The following is a 20,646-nucleotide window of genomic DNA, read 5'->3' as shown; positions in this document are numbered from 1 at the left end:
ACAATTGGCGGTTGAAGTTTGTGAACTAGTTTAGAGGAGAGAACACAAATACTTTAACACTGATTGGCTATGGTAAAGAGCGACAGAGTTCTAAGGCCAGCAAAAACAAGCACAGTAAAAATGGAGGAGGAAGGCAAAAAGCTTGGGGGAATACCACCCTAAGACTGACAGGTCTAATATAGGAGCACCAGCATCTCTTTTCAATCCAGCCAGAGGAGCCAAGGCGTGGCTGAATATAAAAGGACCTGAATGTGAGTCAAACTGAATAACCATGATCTGTAAGTGTTACTTCAGCACCACAAAATATAACAACCATTTGCAATGCAATAGGTCTCGCATTTGCGAGAGTTTAAGCTACTGGCATTGTAAATGACAATGCTTTTTATTTACCTGTGTTGATAATTAACACATAAATAAAAGACATTGTCATTTACAATACCAATAGCTCAAACCCTTGTAAATACGAGACCTATTGCTTAGAAAGTGAAAGCGTGCATGGCGCGCTGAATGTTGCAGGAAAGCATGTCATCCCTGCAATCGTAGAAACTCATTAGAGAAAATAGTGCTTACAGACCAGGTGCTTTCACGTTCTTTGTTAAGATAAAGCTATATAAAGGTTTATATGATCAGCCACAGATCAGGTAAGTATGAGTCATTACCAGCCTGTGTTCAGTTTTGTGTTAAATGCCAGGTGGGTTATTGGTGACTGAGGGCCAGACAGAAAAGTGGGGAGAACTCCACCCTCAAATGCCATGCGTGAGTAAATTCAACGTAAATGGGTTGGACGTTGGTCCAGGGTTAGGGGGTATACATGAATTGGCGGCATAAACAATTGGCGGTTGAAGTTTGTGAACTAGTACCTGTATTATAACACTAGCAGCGGTTAGACGATAGGGGAGAATCACCAGATGCTAGATTCCGAGAGCAGGCTTTAGTGGTGTTGAGTGATGTTGAGGTGGTAGTGGTAGTGGTGGTGGTGGTGGTGGCTGGTGCTGAGATGATGCTGAGGTAATGCTGATTGATACTTAGGTTTTGCTGAGTGATGATGATGTGGTTGTGTACTATTGCAAATGCGATGTTGAGTGATACTGATGTGGTGCTGAGTGATGTTGTGGTGCTGAATGATGCTGTGGTGGTGCTGAGTGATGCTGTGGTGGTGCTGAGTGATGCTGTGGTGATGCTGAGTGATGCTGTGGTGGTGTTGAGGGATGCTGTGGTGGTGTTGAGGGATGCTGTGTTGCTGAGTGATGCTGTGGTGTTGCTGAGTGATGCTGTGGTGTTGCTGAGTGATGCTGTGGTGGTGCTGAGTGATGCTGAGGTGGCGCTGAGTGACGCTGTGGTGGCCCTGAGTGACGCTGAGGTGGCGCTGAGTGATGCTGTGGTGGCCCTGAGTTATGCTGTGGTGGCCCTGAGTGATGCTGTGGTGGCCCTGAGTGATGCTGTGGTGATGCTGAGTTATGCTGTGGTGATGCTGAGTGATGCTGTGGTGGTGTTGAGTGATGCTGTGTTGGCGCGGAGTGATGCTGTGGTGTTGCTGAGTGATGCTGTGGTGGCGCTGAGTGATGCTGTGGTGGCGCTGAGTGATGCTGTGGTGGCGCTGAGTGTTGCTGTGGTGGCGCGGAGTGATGCTGTGTTGGCGCGGAGTGATGCTGTGGTGGTGTTGAATGATGCTGTGGTGGCGCTGAGTGATGCTGTGGTGGTGCTGAGTGATGCTGTGGTGTTGCTGATTGATGCTTTGGTGGTGTTGAGTGATGTTGTGGTAGTGCTCAGTGATGCTGTGGTGATGCTGAGTGATGCTGTGGTGTTGCTGAGTGTTGCTGTGGTGGCGCTGAGTGATGCTGTGGCGGCGCTGAGTGTTGCTGTGGTGGCGCTGAGTGATGCTGTGTTTGCGCGGAGTGATGCTGTCGTGGTGTTGAATGATGCTGTGGTGGCGCTGAGTGATGCTGTGGTGGCGCTGAGTGATGCTGTGGTGGCGCGGATGATGCTGTGGTGGTGTTGAATGATGCTGTTGTGGCGCTGAGTGATGCTGTGGTGTTGCTGAGTGATGCTGTGGTGGCGCTGATTGTTGCTGTGGTGGCGCTGAAGGGTGCTTATGTCGCCTTGTCCTGTATTAGCTGCTTGTTTCAGGAGACAGCAAGCTTTTAAAAAGTTTGCTAAATAGATTACTGCCTTGAGCAAAAAAACCTGTTATTTAATGATTATAACTATACAGCGCTGTAATAAGACCGCTTGAGAGACTCCTTGTCTGGTGTGTAAATGTTTACAACCTGCAGTCTAAAGAGGATGAAAGCGGAGGAGCAAATACAAGAGAGAGAGAGAATGGAAGAGGGAATTATAAGTGGAGCGAGAGTGCGAGAGTGAGTAGGAGAGAAGAGAGAGCGAGAGGAGAGGAGAGAGAATAAAGGGGGAGAGAGAGAGAGAATGAAGGGGGTAGAGAGAGGAGACGGAATAAAAGAGAGAGAAAAATAGAGAGGGGGAGAGAGAGAGAGAGGGAAGAAGTGATGCGAAAAAAGCAACAGCCAATGTTGCCTTGTCCTATGTGGAAAAAAGGCATAAATATTAACAGTAAATAATTTGTGAGCCACTCAGAGCGAATAAGGAGGGGATGGACTCTAACTAAGATGAATGCGCAGAAGTGTGAATGGAAGATTGACTGTGAATGGATCGATGGAATGAAAAATTACTACTTTATTACATTGTTAAATGCCTCTGCTTATGTTGGCCTGTCTTGTATCAGCTGCTTGTTTCTGCATAGTCCATACAGATTGTACATTGCATGCTTTTGTAGACTTAAGATGTTTGTAAACTGCTTCAGTCTACAAACACTGCAATTGTCTAGAAACGGATTCACTGTAGCGTAGGCTAGGAAGGTTTTGCATGCGAGGCTTTGCAAACCACCCTCTTGAATCCTGTAAACGGGGTGGGACTGGGAGGGAGGGTATAGGCCATCGTGGAATCCCGCCCAGCGCTACGCATGGCTAGGCCAAACGGAGGGTTTTAAATCCCTCCCCAATGCTTGCTTGTTTACTTTTGTTCGTGACTAATTGCAAGATTAGAGTTACAATGGGGCCGGTAGAGCCTCTGGAAGAGAATTTAAAACCAACCAAGACCAGCTAAAACGGACACACGCCTTGCACTGTCGTGAATTCCTCATTCTAGGAATTCCCTGACGCATGTTATTATTACATGCAATCTTTCCCACAGAGACACAAGTAACGGATTATTACCACTAACGGTAAAGAAACGTGCTTAAGAGCACAACATACACGTGACATTTCCGCGCTACTAAAAAAAACGGAAGTCATAACTCTGTCTTCAAAGTATTTGTCTGATCACCGTGTACCATTTGTACTAACACCAATAAAGAAGGCCTGGCAAGTGTGCTGTTATCACAATAACTCCTGAGACTGTCTTCTAATTGGATTTGCAGCACATCAGTACTCACAAGCATGGATAACGTTAGACAAATGTCGGACACAATAAGTCCCCGCGGAGCCAACACAAACAAGCCAATCCCACAAACCAAAACAATTGCAAAAATGTACAGGGGCAGATCATAATGTAAATGAAATGTGAAACTAGAAACAAACTTGTGAGATACTGCTACGCGAGGAATATTAAACGCATCAATGGTGAACCAAATTAAAGCATTCCAGTAAAATTCCAGAAAATGTGCGTTTTAGCCATATTCAAAATTACTTCAATCTCATTTAAACTGAATGCATTTTTATCTTCTTAATTGACATACCTCGTTTGATTATGCACAAACACACGCGTCCCTCCCCTCCATCACACAAGCAGCAGGCATCTATGTGTAAGCACAGGAGGGGAAGGTACAGTCTCAGCCGGGCTTCACTTTCAAGCAGTTAATCAGGTGTCAAATAAACCTTTTACTCCTGAACTATCCACTTGTAAGTGGAGATAAGGCGACTTGGACCATCGGGAAATGAAGAGTCACTGCCAATACAACTCGCTGAATGGCACAGGAACTCAACTCTGCTAAATAAGTGCTTACTTCAACGACAAAACAAAATGTTGCATTGAACGGATTAAATACAATACAAATGAAAGGTCTCGCTTTTGGGACCTTATAAGTGTTTAGTTATGCAACTGTTGCATGGCTAAACACTTATAAGGTCCCATAAGTGAGACCTATTGGCTATGCCAATGCTTGTTTAATAGTGCTCCTAATTAGGCTCGTCGGTACAGTTAGTAGTGTGAATTGAATAAGTATCTACCATAGTGAAAGATCCGGTGTCACAAAATACGCTGATACATAAATGTAAGAGCTGCATGACCTGCTTTGAGCTGGGTGGAAAGACGTGTCGCAAGCTTAGGTTGCGGGTTTCCGGTGTCTGATCCTGTCAAACGTTAAGCACGGCAAGTGGGAAGCTGTACGAAGGTGCAGCCCCCGGCCCAATCATAGCGCGACCCTAGGCGGGGCGGACTCGTCCCCACGTGGGCTGAAAGACCCGTAACAAACAATGCGGACTGTGGCCGTCCCTAGTACGTTGTTTGGGCGTGACTGTGGCCACGTTCGTGAGGCTGGATAGGTCCGCGTCAGTTACTGAGACTGGGCGGTGGGGCCAATCAATACAGGCTATCCCCCGTTACGTGAGAGCACGTCGCTCCCTGTGTTTGGAGGGGACTAACCCTTAAGGTCGGGGTAAAATTGCAGTCTTGGGAAGAAAAAAGTTATTGTGGAAAAGATTTCCAACAACGGACTGGCCTCAATTGTGTATCAAAGTACATACAGGTTTTGTCTAGCGTAGGTTCAATATGGTGTTTCAAAGAAAATACAGGTTTGTCAAGCGCAAAATAAAAAAATGCGCCCTGGCTTAGGAAAACGAGGGCGAGAGAGGCAGGGGAGTGAGAGTAGAGCAATATAAACAAGCGCGCGTGGCGACTTTAATTACAAACAGATGGCCCCTTTCTATAGGTCACTCCTAGAGCAGCGAATCGAGCAGAGCATTAAAGGGCTGGGTGAGAAGGGAGGGGGGAATGGAAGGGGCAGAGGAGCAGAGCGGCTAAAGTGAAAGAAAGCTAGAAGGGAGGGGGGAGTGGGAGCAGCTGTGCACGTGCATGTGAACGTGCACTCAAGGTTTAGGCCAGCGCTAAAACTGTGGGTAGCACTTTGAAAATCCCACATATAAAATGTCTCTTCGAGCCTTTGGCTCGCGAGACCTAAAAATGGAGGAGAAAGGCCAGCAAAGATCTGCCAGTGAGAGTTCTCAAATGAGCCGTGTAAATAAATATGTTTTAAATGGGGTAAGCATGGTTGCTTTTACATCAGACAAGGACAAGCTATCATTAGTATGCGTGGTGAGGAGGAAGAGACATAGATAGTTATGGTCTATCTGGAAAATTTAAAGCATGACTACACATAAAGCATTGAGACTATTACAGCATAATACTAGAGATAAAAAGCTGGTACAGTTATATAAGAGGGGTTGGAAAGATAGGGCATTGCAGACGAAAATGATGTTAGCACTGACATTAAATATTTACCCTCATAGGCATTAGGGCAGACTTATTTCAGTGAATAATTACATCCCGCCTAGTCTATAGGTACAACTTACTCTCTCATCAGAACGTTGCTCTTCCCATGAGAGTTTTCTACCATCTATATACTGTAGCATGTAAATCAGTCTTACCAGTGATCTGTTGTTCTTTGTAAAACTGTTTTCCAAGACCATCCTCAATCCATCGTTACTGTCATGCAATTTTCTGTTTGCAGTTCTAAATACCAATCAAGAGAACATGTAAGTGTGCATTTGTGATAATAAGGCAACATTAGAGTATTTGTTTAATAAACTCCTAATTAGGCATGACTGCCCGCGGCAGAAATACCCACTATACAACTTATTGCAGAGACAGTAATACAAAAATACTAAGGTGCGAATGAAAATCAAGAAACATAATCAGACAAACTACACAACTCTGAACTTCTAAAAAGATGCCACGGCTGATTCAAAAAGCATTTGGGCAATGGCAGCAGTACCCAGGAACACTACTCCTATGTCAATAAATGCCTTGGAGAACTGGAGCAGAAATGTAGAACTTACTAGTAGTAAAAGTGAAAAGAAGGAACAGCCTTTTCCATTTGTACTAATTGCACATGAATATCCCCTTAATATTTCCAGATTATTCCCATTTTAGATATTTTGAGGGGAAATCTAAAAAAGCATTTAAAAATACAGAAAGTGGCATTACAGGAGTACTTCGTCCCATACCCATAAATACTTTTGAGATACAGACCAATGATTTGAAAGTTCGAAGGAACTTAGAAGGAAAACCCAAATCACAGAAAGGGGGTTGTTTTGGGGTGTTCGATCAATTTCAGTTATGGACTACTCGATGGGAATCAATGTGGGTTGGACATGGGTGGACAAGAAATGGCAAAAAGACATAGAGATTTGTTGAATATGAAATAGGTAACAGGTGAGCATATCACTGACCATATTTTTTCAAATGTATCTATGCATGTACTTAGATCATATTTATCAGTTAGCTTCCTTGGGATGTGTTGCTTTAGGCAGTACGTTTATTCGAGAAAACAATCCACTCTTAAAACAATGCATGTTAAGCCGTTTTTATAGCCTTTTATGTTGTACATTTTGAGCTTTCCTTGCATGTTCTTAAACTCCAGAGATGTTGTCAAGCAATTGATAAGCTAAGAACACGTTCTTTTTCCCTTATGCATAGAGTTAGAGAAGATATCAGTATGAATAATCAAAGAAGTGGTACTCAAAGTGACAGCACATTTAGAAAGTCTGCAAATTGTTTCTCAGCACAGACGCGTAGCCAATCAGTGCTCTTCATTCTTTTGTTTGACCCCATTAAAGTTTAGTGCTTGTCTATCAATGTGTATACAAGTGGAGTGTTGCACAGTACTAGAAATCTATGGGTAGAGAACCCAGCACTTGCATTTAACTGCCATCGATGCTGAATTTTGAAAAGTTGATCAGGCTATAATCTGTGTATCTTCTATATGTTTCTGGAAGTAGGCAAAGCATTCCTATGTTGAATTCTATGTCTAAGCAGCTACAGTTTCTCATTTAATTTCAAGAAGCAGGTGATGAATTAAATATGCATTTGCTTTTCATTGGTCATTGGTCATTTAAAGGAGCCCTCCATGGAGGGATTTGGAAGAGGAATGCATGGTTTTGGCAAACAGATAAGTTGGGGATGAAAGTCACAGAAATGAAACAATTCAATAGTGAGAAAAGAACAGTTCATCTCGCTTGGCCAATTGTCTGACTATTAGTAATAGAGTTGAATGATGGTAGTTGGGTGCATACAAGGGGTACTTTCTAAAATTCAATGTAAGTTTCACTTTAGGCCACATGTACAATACTCTTTTGGATTTGCAACTGCAAAAGAGTACTTTGTTATGTAGAGACCTCTATTTGCAAGTTGGAAATGTCTTCCTGACTGGTAAAAGAGCTTTTGTGACCCATTTTTCATCCCTTAGAGAAGGGGGCTTGTATAGGGAAGTTGCAATTTGGGCGTTGCAATGGAATACACCAAGACTTTGTGACCACAACTGTGACTGCAAACCATTGATCAAATACTGACACCTCAAAGTAGGTAGTCTCTTTTCACAAAGGAGACACAGTTCCTGTAAAACTGTTTCCCATTTGGGAATTGGGTTGTCAGAATCGGGGGAAGCAGGTTGTAAGAAGCTTTCTATTTATGTAGTGTAACAAAATGAGGTACGCTATGTAGAAAGCCCAGGCAACCCTTATTGGCTTACAGGGTTTAAATTAATAATCCCAAATGATGACACACCCTTTTGTAGAAACTCGAGACCAATTTAGAAAAAAACAGGTATTTTTATATATTTTTTAATACAAAGAACATCGTAATTGGATAAGTACTTTTCGAGTCATCCATTTTTACAGTTAGGCAAAAATGTCACACAACTGCGTTTTTACACGGTAATGCTTTCCTATGAGGAAAGCAACATGTACTGCTTACAGGTATTCGCAGTCGTATTTCTGGGGTCCCTTTTATGACTTAAAATGCTAGGGGGTAAGGGTCACAAGATCCACCAGCAGTTCATTTTTATGTGCCCTGGAGTGTCCGGGCGCAGAGTTGCTGGATGGGCTGGTAGTCTTGTGTGCTACACCATAGGCAAGGTGGCCATCTAGAAACAAGCTGCAGAGGGGGACTTAGTGACAAGTCCGGGAGCTCCCAACAGGGGACTGAGTTTGTGAGGGCCCTGGGAGCAGGAGGGAACAGTCGGTATTTGTGGACCCAGGCCGGGGAGCTCGGGTGCAGAGGGTTTTAGTCGGCTTCTCCCATGGGTCCAAGGCGCTCTCAGTCGTTGGTCAGACCTGCAGAGGGGGGACAAAACAGGACTGATGGGTCACTCTCATTACTGGCCTCTGTGATACCGATGTCCCTTGTCGGCTGGTCAGTCTTTGTGGTGCTGGAGTCCAGATTGGACTTCAAACAAGCTGTGATTGCTGCAAGAATCCGGTACTCCAGGTATTAGTGCAGGGTAGCTCCTTGGGGTCTTGGCATATCCAAACTTGGTGGAGAGGTGGATCTGACCCTCTGGATGATGAACATTTCCTCCTGGGAGGATACTGCATTGGTGGAACCGGTGGTTAGCAGAATGGTAAACCAGGCGTTGTAGTTGGTGCCTGCATGTTGCAGAGAAGGGGCTCCTCCACTTCAAGGGATATACTGACAGCTTGGTGAAGGGCTGGTGGCCCTCTGAGACTTTTGGAAGATGCACAGCTGCAGGATAAGTCAGGCTGTCGCGATTGTCAGGACAGGAGCAGGCAGGCAGGCTTTTGGTGCCGAAGTCCACTCATAGCCCACAGTTCTCGCTTCTTCGGCTCTTCTTTGTCCTACTTCTTCTTTTGTCAGGTGAATCTGAGTTCCTCGTGTCAGGGGGGCACCTAATAATTGAATGTAGGGGTGTGAAGTGAAGTGTAGTAGCCAATGGGCTGTCTACCCTTGGAGTCACTACACCCCCTATATGACCGCTTCCTGTGGGGAATAGGCACAACCCTGTCCCAGAGTTCCTAATTCCACCAAAATGAGGATGGTGGAATCCTTCCGTCGTGGAGCACATCAGGCAGCCCACCTTGATGGAGTGACTAGCCTGCTGGTGCAACACGCCTACTTGCATATCTAATTTCCCACCTGTGCTGGTGTCAGGTGGGCCTCATGGAGTGCCATCTCCCAGGTCTGAGGGAAGCTGGGGTTGCATATCAAATGCAGCAGAGGCGTTTATGCCTCTGGCCTTGGTATACAGATTCACTAGCCATCCTGCTGGAGGAGACGTAAATACATCATGCAAGAGCAGGCATTGTTTCTGACCTCTGAGAGTGCATGGACTCTCACCTCCAGAGGTCAGAAACATGTCTGTTGTGACAGGCTGGATGATACCAGTCAGCCAGCACACTAAGAGGCTGGTAGGATTTCTGGGGGAACCTCTACAGTGCCCTCTGGGTGCATATCTTAATAGATCAACTACTGGCATCAATATGGATTTATTAAGACAAGGTGTTTGATACCAAACACCATAGGTTTCAATGAAGCCATCATGTAGCTGGGTAACTTGTGATGACCAGTGCCCAGTACATATACTTAAGATGGCTTCCCTGTTCACTTGTACTATCTAGTAATTGCACTAGAAAGCAAAGAGTCAAACTGCTCTTGTAGATATGTCCTCACTTGTAATATAATGCACCCTTTCTTAGGCCTGCTGTATGGGTGACATGCATACATTACATGCCGTGTCTGTGGGCATGGCACACTAGGTGTGTGCACCATGTCATGTTTTTACATTTGTTTGCACCATTTCATGCAGACTGCAATGGCAGTCTGCATACGTTTGCTGGTGGGTTCCTTTAGATTGGCACAATAGATTCTGCAGCCCTTAGCGACCCTCTTTAGTACCCTTGCCCTAGGTACCATTTATTAGGGACTTACAGAGGTGCTAAAGATTTTGCCAATTGGGGTACAATTTAACATTTGCCTTTTCTTATGGAAAGAGCACTGGCACTGGGGACCTGGTTAGGAGGAACCCAGTGCACTTCAGTCAAAATTGCATCAACTATCAGGCAAAAAGTGGGGGTAACCATCACAGAGATGGTGCCGAGGACCATGCCTGTTCCCTCCGATGTAGGTCCAAATTGGAAACATTTTTTTAAAGCAGGACCTATTCCTTTTGAATTACAACCTGCCTAATTAATATTCATTAGGCAGGATGTTTTGTAAATATCCCCCGCCCCCTTGAATGTATAGTTTGTGATGTGACCTATTAGTCTGCAGGTCATATTGCACATTGTATACCCATTCACAGCCGCGGTCGGTAGTAGGCAGGCGCGTAGCTAGGGGGGGGCGGTGGGGGCGGTCCGCCCCAGGCGGCACTGTTTTTGAGGCGGCAGCTGCGCGGCACTGGTGGCCCGTTGCGGCGGCCTTTATAATTTATTTGGGGACACTGACACTACTGTTACAGTAGCGTCAGTCAGTGTCCCCAAATAAATTATAAATGCCGCCGCAACGGGCCACCAGTGCCGCGCGCGCGGCCCTCTTTGAAATACAAGCGCATGCGCACCGCCACCACCTAGCATAGGCCCGTGACGTCGAAGGACACGAGCGCTTCTGCTAGGTTGACACGATCCGGGCGGAGGTGGTGGCAGGCCGACGGCGACGGAGCTGCAGGCAGAGAGGGGAGATACAATACAAATCTGCGAGTCTAGGTAAAGCGATGTACCGCCCTAGGCTTGAAGCAGTTAATTGTTCGGGGACGACGGGACGTGGACTACAGGCAGGGCAGAGACCAGAGGACCCTCCACGGCACTTTCTGAGAACACCGGGCGCAAGTAAGTGATGTTAGATGAAGGGGAGAGGATGTGGTCCGTCGGCCGGACTAAACTGCCGCCTTTGGTGCTGGAAACTAGAGTTCGAGCCTCGAGGTCACCACACCAGGTGCTGGCTTCCTGGGGGCGCCGTGTTTGAAAGTTTATTGCTTTTGAAGCACCTGCTGCAGCGTTTCTCTTTCTCCCCCCCCCCCCATTACCAGGCCTCACATAAATGTCAAGATAACTCGTGTGATTAATTACCTTCCTGGCGAGAGATCAGCATTTTGTATAGTTGAGGTTTTGATTTAGGTGGTTAGTGCAGAGGGTTAATATGCCTGCTGCAAAGAACGTGTACCAAGTAGATTACAGAGTGGGTATGATGTAAACATATCAGCAGGTTACTGCTTTCAAAAGAGACATCCTTTTGTTACTTGCAATTTATAACTTAAAGTCCTAATATAGAACAGTGAGATATTAACTTTCATCCTGGAACTGCATACAGACTGCAAAGTATACATTATTAGAACATTAATTAATGTTGCAAAAAGGGTTAATTTGGCTTGAAATCGATTCTTCTTATTAAAGAAAACTCCCAACTATGCGGTTTCATTTTCGCCTCGGAGTTTGTGCTTCTCCACACCAAGCACTCTTAAACTATACTGCCTATCAGTATGGATGACATGTGACTCCTACACTTTTAGTCCTTTGGCTTATGTAACATTTCCTACACTGATTTACACGCGTATGATTGATTGTCTCTGTGTAATGTGTGTGTGTGATGCAAAGTGCCCGGACACCCTTCACTGGTATGAGTGGCGCTATAACTAATTCAGTGCATCTGAGAGAGTGTGGTTATGGAGACTTGGTCACTGTTAAAGGGTGCTAGCGAGAGATACCTATGGTGGTGGAGGGGGTCATTGGGGCGGCGCCAACAAACATTGTCGCACAGGGTGCCACCAGCACATAAGCCGGCCCTGGCTCTAATACCTTCGGGTCGAGTTTGCGCTATATAAATATGCCCAAAAAAAAAAAAAATACGTTTTGTGAGTTCTGCTATAAGCACAGTTGCTCCAATGTGCTTCCGTGTTCACACTCCACTGAGTGGGGGTGAAGGAGGGTGTGTTTGTGATATGTTTATAGCTTCTTTAGTTTCTTGAATTAAACTTGCCATGGGTTTATGGTGAACCTGTGTGTCAGTGTTGAGCTGTGATATCTAGCAACCATATGCATGACGTTACACATTCTGCAGTAAACATGTGGTAGGTGCATAACATCTTGAAATAGTTTTTCACGTGTGATGCACTGGACAGTCCATGAACTGATTGGCTACAGACCGCCACTGTTTCACAGCCTAGCTAATGCATGCAGTAGATGACCCGAGGCCTGGTGATTGTGTGCGAGCAGGTGATTGCTTGGAAGTGAGATCACAGAGAGCCATCACTGGGTCAGATCTGTGGAAGTTCTGCATGCTTTCACAGATACACAGCACCAAGTGACAATGGCTGTCTCTTCAAAGCACCAGCCATAGTCTGTGCCTACCTGCTCCACAGGGTTGTATGTGATTTCATAGAAAAACGGTTAAATGCCACATAAACTGACTGTTGGAAACTTTCGGGATGAATTGCATTTACCATTTCATAGAAACCGATGAATAGATTTAGCATGCTTATTGTTTAAGGTGTAAATCAAACCCTTCAGGATGTCATGATTGCTTTTGTAAAAATGCCTCGCATTTTACAAAAGTGCCTGTGAAATTTTGATAATGCTTAAGCTTTTGCGCTCCCCACCGCCCACTCGTGAGGTTGGATCACTGCATTGCTAAAATGTTTTAGTGGCGCAGGCCCTGCGCCTTCTGCAGCAAAGCAACTCTTTCTCTCCTCTTCAGCGCGAATATCCAAAACCAGCCTTACCCCAGCTAATTTAGCAGCAGAAGTAGGCTCCAGCCCCTGAAGGGGGGGCTAATATGTGCGTTCTCTCTCTTTAGTAATATAAAACCGGCGGGACTGTGAAACTGAATAGCTCCTCCACACTTCTTTCTGGACTGATTAGTTATGTTTCAAAATGTGCACACACTGCACTACGATGCGGAAGGAGTGGGTGGAGGAGTGGTAATACGTCCGCAGCCAGCAAGGAGGCCCAGCAAGTTAAGACCTCTAGTTTTACCTGCAGGTCAGAAGTTTGAATCGCAGTAAAGGGGATCTTAGCCTTTCATCCTTTCAAGGTTGATAACCAGAGCACTCTGTAAGTAATTATAGAATATGTTCTTTAATTTGAAAAAAAAACCAATTTACTGTTATTGTAGTAATGCTTCAGGTGCCAATAACTCTTATTTATTTGAAGTTTTTGAAAAGTGCTCTTACAATTGTCCTTTCTCACATTCTCCATGTATCCAAGGCTGACATTCAGTTATCCAGTGTGCAGCATTGAAGTAACAATTACCATGCAGCACTGTACCCTGCCTTCTCATCACACCTCATTCCACCCTGGCCCACTCCTTCCTGTCCCACCCTATACCACAACCCTACCCTGTCCCATCAAACCCAACCCCCACCATGCCCATCTCATCCCTTACCCTCACATCTCATTTCTTCCCTCACATCTCACCCCACCCCATCCCATTTGCATACAATCCCACCTCACCATCTTCTCAATCCATCCCATCCGAACGCTAAAAGATCAAACCCCAACCCCACCTACCCTCTCCTCATCTCATCACATCACCTCGCATCATAGCCCATCCCAAAGACCACCCCTTCCCTTTTACTTTCCCATCCCCTATCCCATTGCATTCCATCCCACCATTCTCCCATCACATTCCATTCATTACACTTCAGTCACCATTGCATCTCCCTTCCCCACCCTCCCTTTTCCCATTTCATCCCATCTTCTCACGCCCCATCTCACTCACCTGATTCCAGGGGCGTAGCTAAGAGGGGGGCGGTCCGCCCCAGGCGGCACTATTTTTGGGGTGGCGGTCGCGCAGCACTGGTGGCCCGTTGCGGCGGTCTTTATAATTTATTTGGGGAATCTGACACTACTGTTACAGTAGTGTCAGTGTCCCCAAATAAATTATAAAGGCCACTGCAATGGGCCACCAGTGCCACTCGCGCGGCCATGTTTGAAGTACGAGCGCATGCGCACCGCCACCTGTTGCTTGCAACTGCTGCCTGCAGCGTACGCACGCCGCCACCACCACCTAGCATAGGCCCGTGACGTCGCACGAGCTTCTGCAAGGTTGACTGCACGCTGGGCGGAGGCGTCCGGGTTCATTGTGCGCGCCGCCTGGGGTCTGGTCCGGGTCGGGACACTAAATAGTGCTTGCGCTTCCTGTGGACAGCGCTGTGCAGCGGAGCTTGGGGTGCCTTGGCTTGGGGTCTCCTGGTGCTTGTGAGGACGGGACATTTAAACCTGGAGCACTGTTTGTGGAATGTAGCGTGAGGGGAGCTTCATTCAAACAGGTAAGCCCCGGCGCAGTTCTTGTCTATTAGGTTCCTCTTGTGAGAGAAATGGGGACAGAGACAGGAAACGTTTATCCTCGCACACAAAGGCTTTCTTCGTTACTTTTTAATATAATTATGTGAAATGGTGACAGGCTGTGCCCTTACAGCCCTAGATGATGCAGACTTGATACATACAACAGTGTATTCCTGGTGTACCTACATAGAAGTTTGATTCAAACTGTTTGAACGTCAATATTCAAGCTTAATTTGGGAAATGTTATTAAAAAAATAATGGAAACACAATTGTAAGCAGCTAAATATAAAACAAAATTGACAAGGACAGTCATTTTGATTTCTTTTTTTTTTTTTAAGTGGAACGGTCTCTTAAAGCTTCGCTAATTCACACACAGCATAGGGACAGTATGGACAGCTGGTATGCAACGTTTCCAAACACACAGAGAAGAGGTTTAGCATGTGTAGCAGCAGTTCTGTTATGTTGACCTGCCAGATATGGTTCAGAGTTAGCCAATTACTTGGCCTCGGCACTTTATGCAGACATCAGTCTGCGTTTGTGATTCATCCGTCAAAGGTTTTCCAGTAGAGGAACTGAATCACATTAATGTGAGTGGCTGGCTTGGAAGACATTGGTTATCCTCATAGAGCTGTTCTATAAATGGAGTTGGGGGGGAGGAGAGACTCTTGACACTTTCCAGCCTAACCTGTGTTAATGTTGAGTGTGTTTGGGGGTTCTGCATGCTGGTTCACAGTGGAGGTTAGGGCCTTGAATCCTTCCCCCTAATTAGTGTCAGCTATGGTAGTGTTGTTTGAACGTAATGCCATGTGCCCTTCTAAATGACACAGGTGGTTGATGTAAGAGTCATTCTAGTGCAATATTTGTGGATTTTATGTTTCTCCTTTGGTATGCATTGTTCCTCATCTAGGTTCAAATTCAAACATTCCACCCTAGGTTCTTATTTGCCTGTATCCTTGTAGTTGGAACTGGCCTGTCTCTTGCTTTCATTGTCTCTGTTGTCTTGTTCTAGCCTTCCATTTCTACTCTGCCTGATGTTTCCCAGCCTAAAGCCGCTCAATATTGAGGTCTGTCTGTCTCCAAGTATTGCGTCTCCCGGTTCCTTTGTTTTACCTGTCCCACTAAAGTATGAGAGTCTCTCTTTCTCCAAACGCCATCCTGAAAGCATTAGTTCCCGAACCCCTCTTGTTCACTGGTTCCCTGTTCCCTAGTTGCTTAGACACCGTGCGGACAGATTGTCAGAAGGACAATCACCTATCCAGGGATAGCTCAGCTGCTATTAAGGCATAGCTTTGCTCCCTGTAACTTGTTTGGGAATGCTCTGTTGGCTGGTGAGAGTAGCTCTGCTGACAAAAACCTTAAAGGATAGATTTGCTGTTTGTACTGAGTAAGAAATTAACCTGAAGAGCAAGGCAATGATCAGATGAATGGTACTAATCAGCTGCCTTTGACATGTGATGATAGCTGTGGTCACTGTGGCACGTAAGTAGTACTTTTGCTATCTGTGACATATGAGTGATACTTGTACTATAAGCGCTGAGTGTGGAATACGTCTTCATCTGAGCAAGTGGTGGCTGTGCTGTTAGCGCCAGTTAGACATGTGGGCTATTGCACCTGTCTCTGGGTAAATGTCAGTCTGTATCCTGCCCTTATGTTGATGTGTTCTTGTAATTCTCCTCAGGAAACAGCAGGGATAAACTGACCTCTCTGCTTCCATTCTCTCATTGATACATTTACCTGCGAGCACAGGCAAGCCTTTCTACTCTCTCTTCCTAAATAATGCATTCATCTGTAGAGCCTAGAGTTCTAGAGAGAGTTGAATGTTGTGTGAGCTATTTACCTTAAGCATTTTGGCTTGTGAGAGGAAAGGAACACAAAAGATTGAGATACAAGATACAAGAGAAGAACCTGGTATTCTCTGATCCCAGGGCACCAGGGCCTAGGTTGCGAGAGCTCCAGTTGAGATCGCAGGTTGCCAGTGTGATTGCTCCAGTTAGTCAGCAGTTGTCTAGGCGCATCCAGGTCTGTGTCCACTAAGGTTATGAACCTTTTGAAATGCGTAAGCGATCTGATGAAGGGCTTTATTCCCAGATGTCTGTGAGTAGAGCGATACCAGTAGTAGCAAGCTACCACTGTCCAATGATTGAGCCGTGGACATTTTGAAACACACATGCGTAAAAGCACACATAACTTACTTCATATCCGGACTTCTTTTAAGTGGTTATTTTTCTCCAGACCTTGGTTCTGCCATGCCTACATTCGGGTCTGGGAGGCAGCTGAAGACGTGTGTTACAGGGACGTGTGTTACACAGCCTTGGCGTTCCATACTAGACACGTTATTATGATTCTACTGTTTTTGCGGACTTTTAACACTTGGTTACCATGAAAGTAATGTGAAAACAAAATTGCAGAAAAATGTAATGTTTCTTGTTTCTTCTGATTATTCACGGAGTCCCTGGATAGGGTTGAACATATTCCCATGGCCCCTACAGCTGTGTTTAAGGATTGTGATGACAATGTGTCTCCACTCCCTGTATTTTAGCTTTGGGCCCCCAGGCAGGCTGTGCACCATGTGTGTGCTGAGGCTGCTCTGAAGGAGAGATGCACTATTACAAGCTGGCTTTGGGTCCCAGGGAGTTGGTTGCTGCTGCTTAGAAGTAATGACAGGGCGTGATCCCTGGTTGTTGCCATTGGGCCACCAGAGCGGGCTTTGTATCTGGTCTGTGTTGGCAAGGTTGTGGAGCTGACTGACCCCTTTGTGCTGAGTTTAGTTCTAAGGGCACACAGTGAGTCATTCCCTGTGAATAATTAATTTGCTGTTTTTGAAAGATAAAGAATTACAGGCTTCGACACTGTTAAGTTGGCTCTGGGTCCTCAGAGCACATCACGTTTGTGCACGTCCCCACTGCTTTAATGGGGGGGGCCATGATGTTTGGACATTTATTGTCAGCTGTAAATGACGGATCCCCGAACAGTGTCATGTATGTGCATGTTTACATTGTGCTGAGGTGATTACCAGGTAATCGTTCACGCAGCTTTCTGATAGATGTCGCATGTGGTTTTTCTGAGTCCCCAGATAGATCATGCAGTCTGTGTGTCCTCCTTTGTACTGCCGGTCACTGGTGCATTCAACTGTGTAGCCTTGGACCGTGTCATGTATGTGCATGTAACTTGCATGATCGAGGTAACTATTAGCGGCGATACTACGTGTCTCTCGGACCTCTTTCAAGTGCGTGCTGTCCTTTCTTCCCCCCCCCCCCACCGGGGCGGCAATCTGAGGGATAGCCCCGGGCGCCACAAGCTCTAGCTACGCCACTGGTAGTAGGAGTAACTGCAGGGCGGTGACGTGGGGAGGGGGAGGGGCAGGGTGGGGGGTAGTAAACTATGGATTACGGAGGTTTACAGGTAAGTTAACATATGAATTAATAAAACGAATTTCGTTGCTTGCACTGCATCCCCAAATGCGATGCAGTGCACGCGACGAAATTCGTTTTATTAATTTATATGTTAACTTACCTGTAAACCTCCGTAATCCATAGTTTACTACCCCCCACCCTGCCCCTCCCCCTCCCCACGTCACCGCCCTGCAGTTACTCCTACTACCGACCGCGGCTGCCCATTCACAAGCCAGTTGGTGTACAAACGGAACATCTTGTCTTGTGATCACAAAAGGCAGTTGCAATTTGCTTACCGACTTTTATAACCACTACATTATTTTGCAAATTGACCTATGTACTATAAGGTGGTTAAAAAAAAAACATTCAGAGAGTGTCACGGAATCCTGCCTGATGAATGCCCATTAGGCAGGTCGCAAACTGCGACTTTCTCCAATTGACAACAAAGACAAGGATGGTGGCTGCACGGGACAGCAGATCGACATGACTGCCTTTGCATTTCAAGCGGAAAACTTTTTTTTTTAAAAGCAGCCGGGTTTTGTTAAATGGAACAAGACTGCCTGGTTTCCTAAAAGGAAACAAGGTTGTTTTTTTTGTGTAAAAAAAGAAAAATCATTTTCTATTTTGAAAAACTTCAGTGAGAGCTGGCAATGGTCCCCTGGCACGCTACCCACTACCCATGAAGCTGCCACCCCAAATCACAAAAGGGAAGTGGACGTTTTGCGAATTTAACACCCCAACTTGGGACTCGATAAGTTACCAATGTTTTGCGACTGGAATTATGGTCGCAAACCATTGATACATAGGGTACCTAGTTGATATTTGGAAGGGATATCCAAAACACGCCTCTTCCGAATAGTAAATCAGTAACCATTTCTAAACACATTTTGCAATTCGGAAAAAACTAAAATGTGACTCGTACAGTGGAAAATACATTTCACTGATTACAAACCCTTTGATTTAGCGAATCGAAGTTTAGAACGTCTATCCTTTCGCTCTGATGTCCGGTTTGGAAACAATTCCATTGGTAGCCCCGGGCGCCACAAGCTCTAGCTACGCCACTGGTAGTAGGAGTAACTGCAGGGCGGTGACGTGGGGAGGGGGAGGGGCAGGGTGGGGGGTAGTAAACTATGGATTACGGAGGTTTACAGGTAAGTTAACATATGAATTAATAAAACGAATTTCGTTGCTTGCACTGCATCCCCAAATGCGATGCAGTGCACGCGACGAAATTCGTTTTAATGTAAGGAACATGAGATTTAAAACGCCTGCAGTTCCGAAGAACTGTGCCGGTGACAGGTTCAGGAATGTAATGGTCTAAAACTATGCAAATAGCAGAATATGCAGGGGCAGATTTACAAGCCCCTTACGCCACTTTTGCGTCACTTTTCCAATGTTAAAAGTGGTGCAAGGGGCTTGTAAATAAGCCTTGCAGTGTTCATGGCATATTTTCGTTTAGTATACCTAAAATAACTGATATTTAAACATCATAAACCTTTCATTATAGACATTTGTAGAACCTGCTTGCTTTGTGAAGCCATCATATCATCTAAATATTGGTCAATCAGCCCCTACCGCTTTAAATTTCAACTACAGCACAGCATTAAGTAGCCATGCACTGTTGGCTATATAGCACAGTACCTTGTTTTCGGGAAAATATAGTATTTCACTGCTTTTCCTCTGCCACATTATGCCAATACATTTCGGCCCCTGGTTACTAAGCAGTATAAATATATAAGAATAGAACATGTGGTCATGTAAATGGTTGTGGGTGCAGGATCTCTACATTATCGTATTTCTTAATGAGTTTTTTTTTTATTATGTAGAGGTACTCAAGATAAATTAAAGAAAATGTTTAAAATGAAACCCCTCTCAAAGTGGGTACTTGACTTACATATCTTTAGATTCCCAGTGTCTCTGGAACCAGATGTATCTGAGCTTCAAATGATGGACCTGATTATTCCAGGCCTAGAGACTTTAGGTACTTCTGGGTCAAAGTTGTATTTCCCTTTCTGGGCAGGTATAACTTGGAATCCCTAGATTTAGGTGCAAGAATATAGGCGGGAATTTGAGATTCCCGGCCACCAGTATCCTGCACCTACATCTGGGGACCTCGTAAAAGGAGCCTCAGAGCAACATAATGGCCACTCAAGCCACAGAACTCTCTTACCACTTTTATAAATGGAATCTGCTGCCATTTATGCTAATGCAGTGAGCCTATTAATTCTATTTAACTCTGTGATAGAGTGCAATTCGCTAACCTATATATGTGTCTTTAGAAAGAAGATGAGAAAGCCTACATCTGAGAACTCATTTATTAGATCTCTGCTGTTTCTGTAACCTTGCATTGCCTCTGCATTGAGGAAAAGATGAACATCACATCCTCTCACTGAAAGGAGGAAATCCACCAGAGATTCCCCTTTTAGGTCTCGACCTTGCTATCGCGTAAGCGATCACAAAGCGAGACTATAGAGAGCGGGTTTGAAAAGTGCTCCCAAAAAGCGGATTGCATGGCTAGCACGCGCACAATCACGCGCATTGTGCCGCCATGCAATCCGCCTTTTGGGAGCACTTCAAAGGGTCCGCTCCCCCACCTGGAATGCGCTCCCCCGCCCCCAAGTGCGCGCGCGCCACGCTCCGCCGGGCTTGCCTCAGCACAAAAGAAGCCTTCATATACACACCTCTTGTAATAAAAGACGTGCCACATTTATTTAGTCTGTGCTTCCAAGTTATGCTGTTTGGAGTGTGCACTGGTCCCCCCTCGTTGTTACCATGTAAACAAACGATATTCATTCACGAGTACTTCCGCACAGACCATGTTCAAGAGGACACAGGCTACAAGCGGCATTCCAGCCCTCGCCTATGAACAAGCACCGCGCTGTATGCACTGCAGCGTTCCTTCAGCCCATTTACACCCCTTGGCTGGGCAACAGTGCACTTTCTCTTTGGTCGAG

At 45.5% G+C, this 20,646-nt stretch overlaps 1 protein-coding gene across 1 annotated transcript in view; it reads right to left on the bottom strand.

Annotated features, from left to right (window-relative positions):
- RASEF (RAS and EF-hand domain containing) overlaps positions 1 to 20,646 on the bottom strand; it is a 298,021-nt gene that overhangs the window by 80,428 nt on the left and 196,947 nt on the right. The window contains exon 8 of the mRNA XM_085633180.1: positions 5,655 to 5,739. Coding sequence (XP_085489306.1) covers positions 5,655 to 5,739 — 85 coding nt within the window. The remainder of the gene's footprint in view (positions 1 to 5,654; positions 5,740 to 20,646) is intronic.

Source organism: Triturus cristatus, chromosome 2_1 (genome assembly GCF_964204655.1).
Source record: "Triturus cristatus chromosome 2_1, aTriCri1.1, whole genome shotgun sequence".
Classification (NCBI taxonomy): domain Eukaryota; kingdom Metazoa; phylum Chordata; class Amphibia; order Caudata; family Salamandridae; genus Triturus; species Triturus cristatus.
This window is presented reverse-complemented; position numbering and strand designations above follow the sequence as displayed.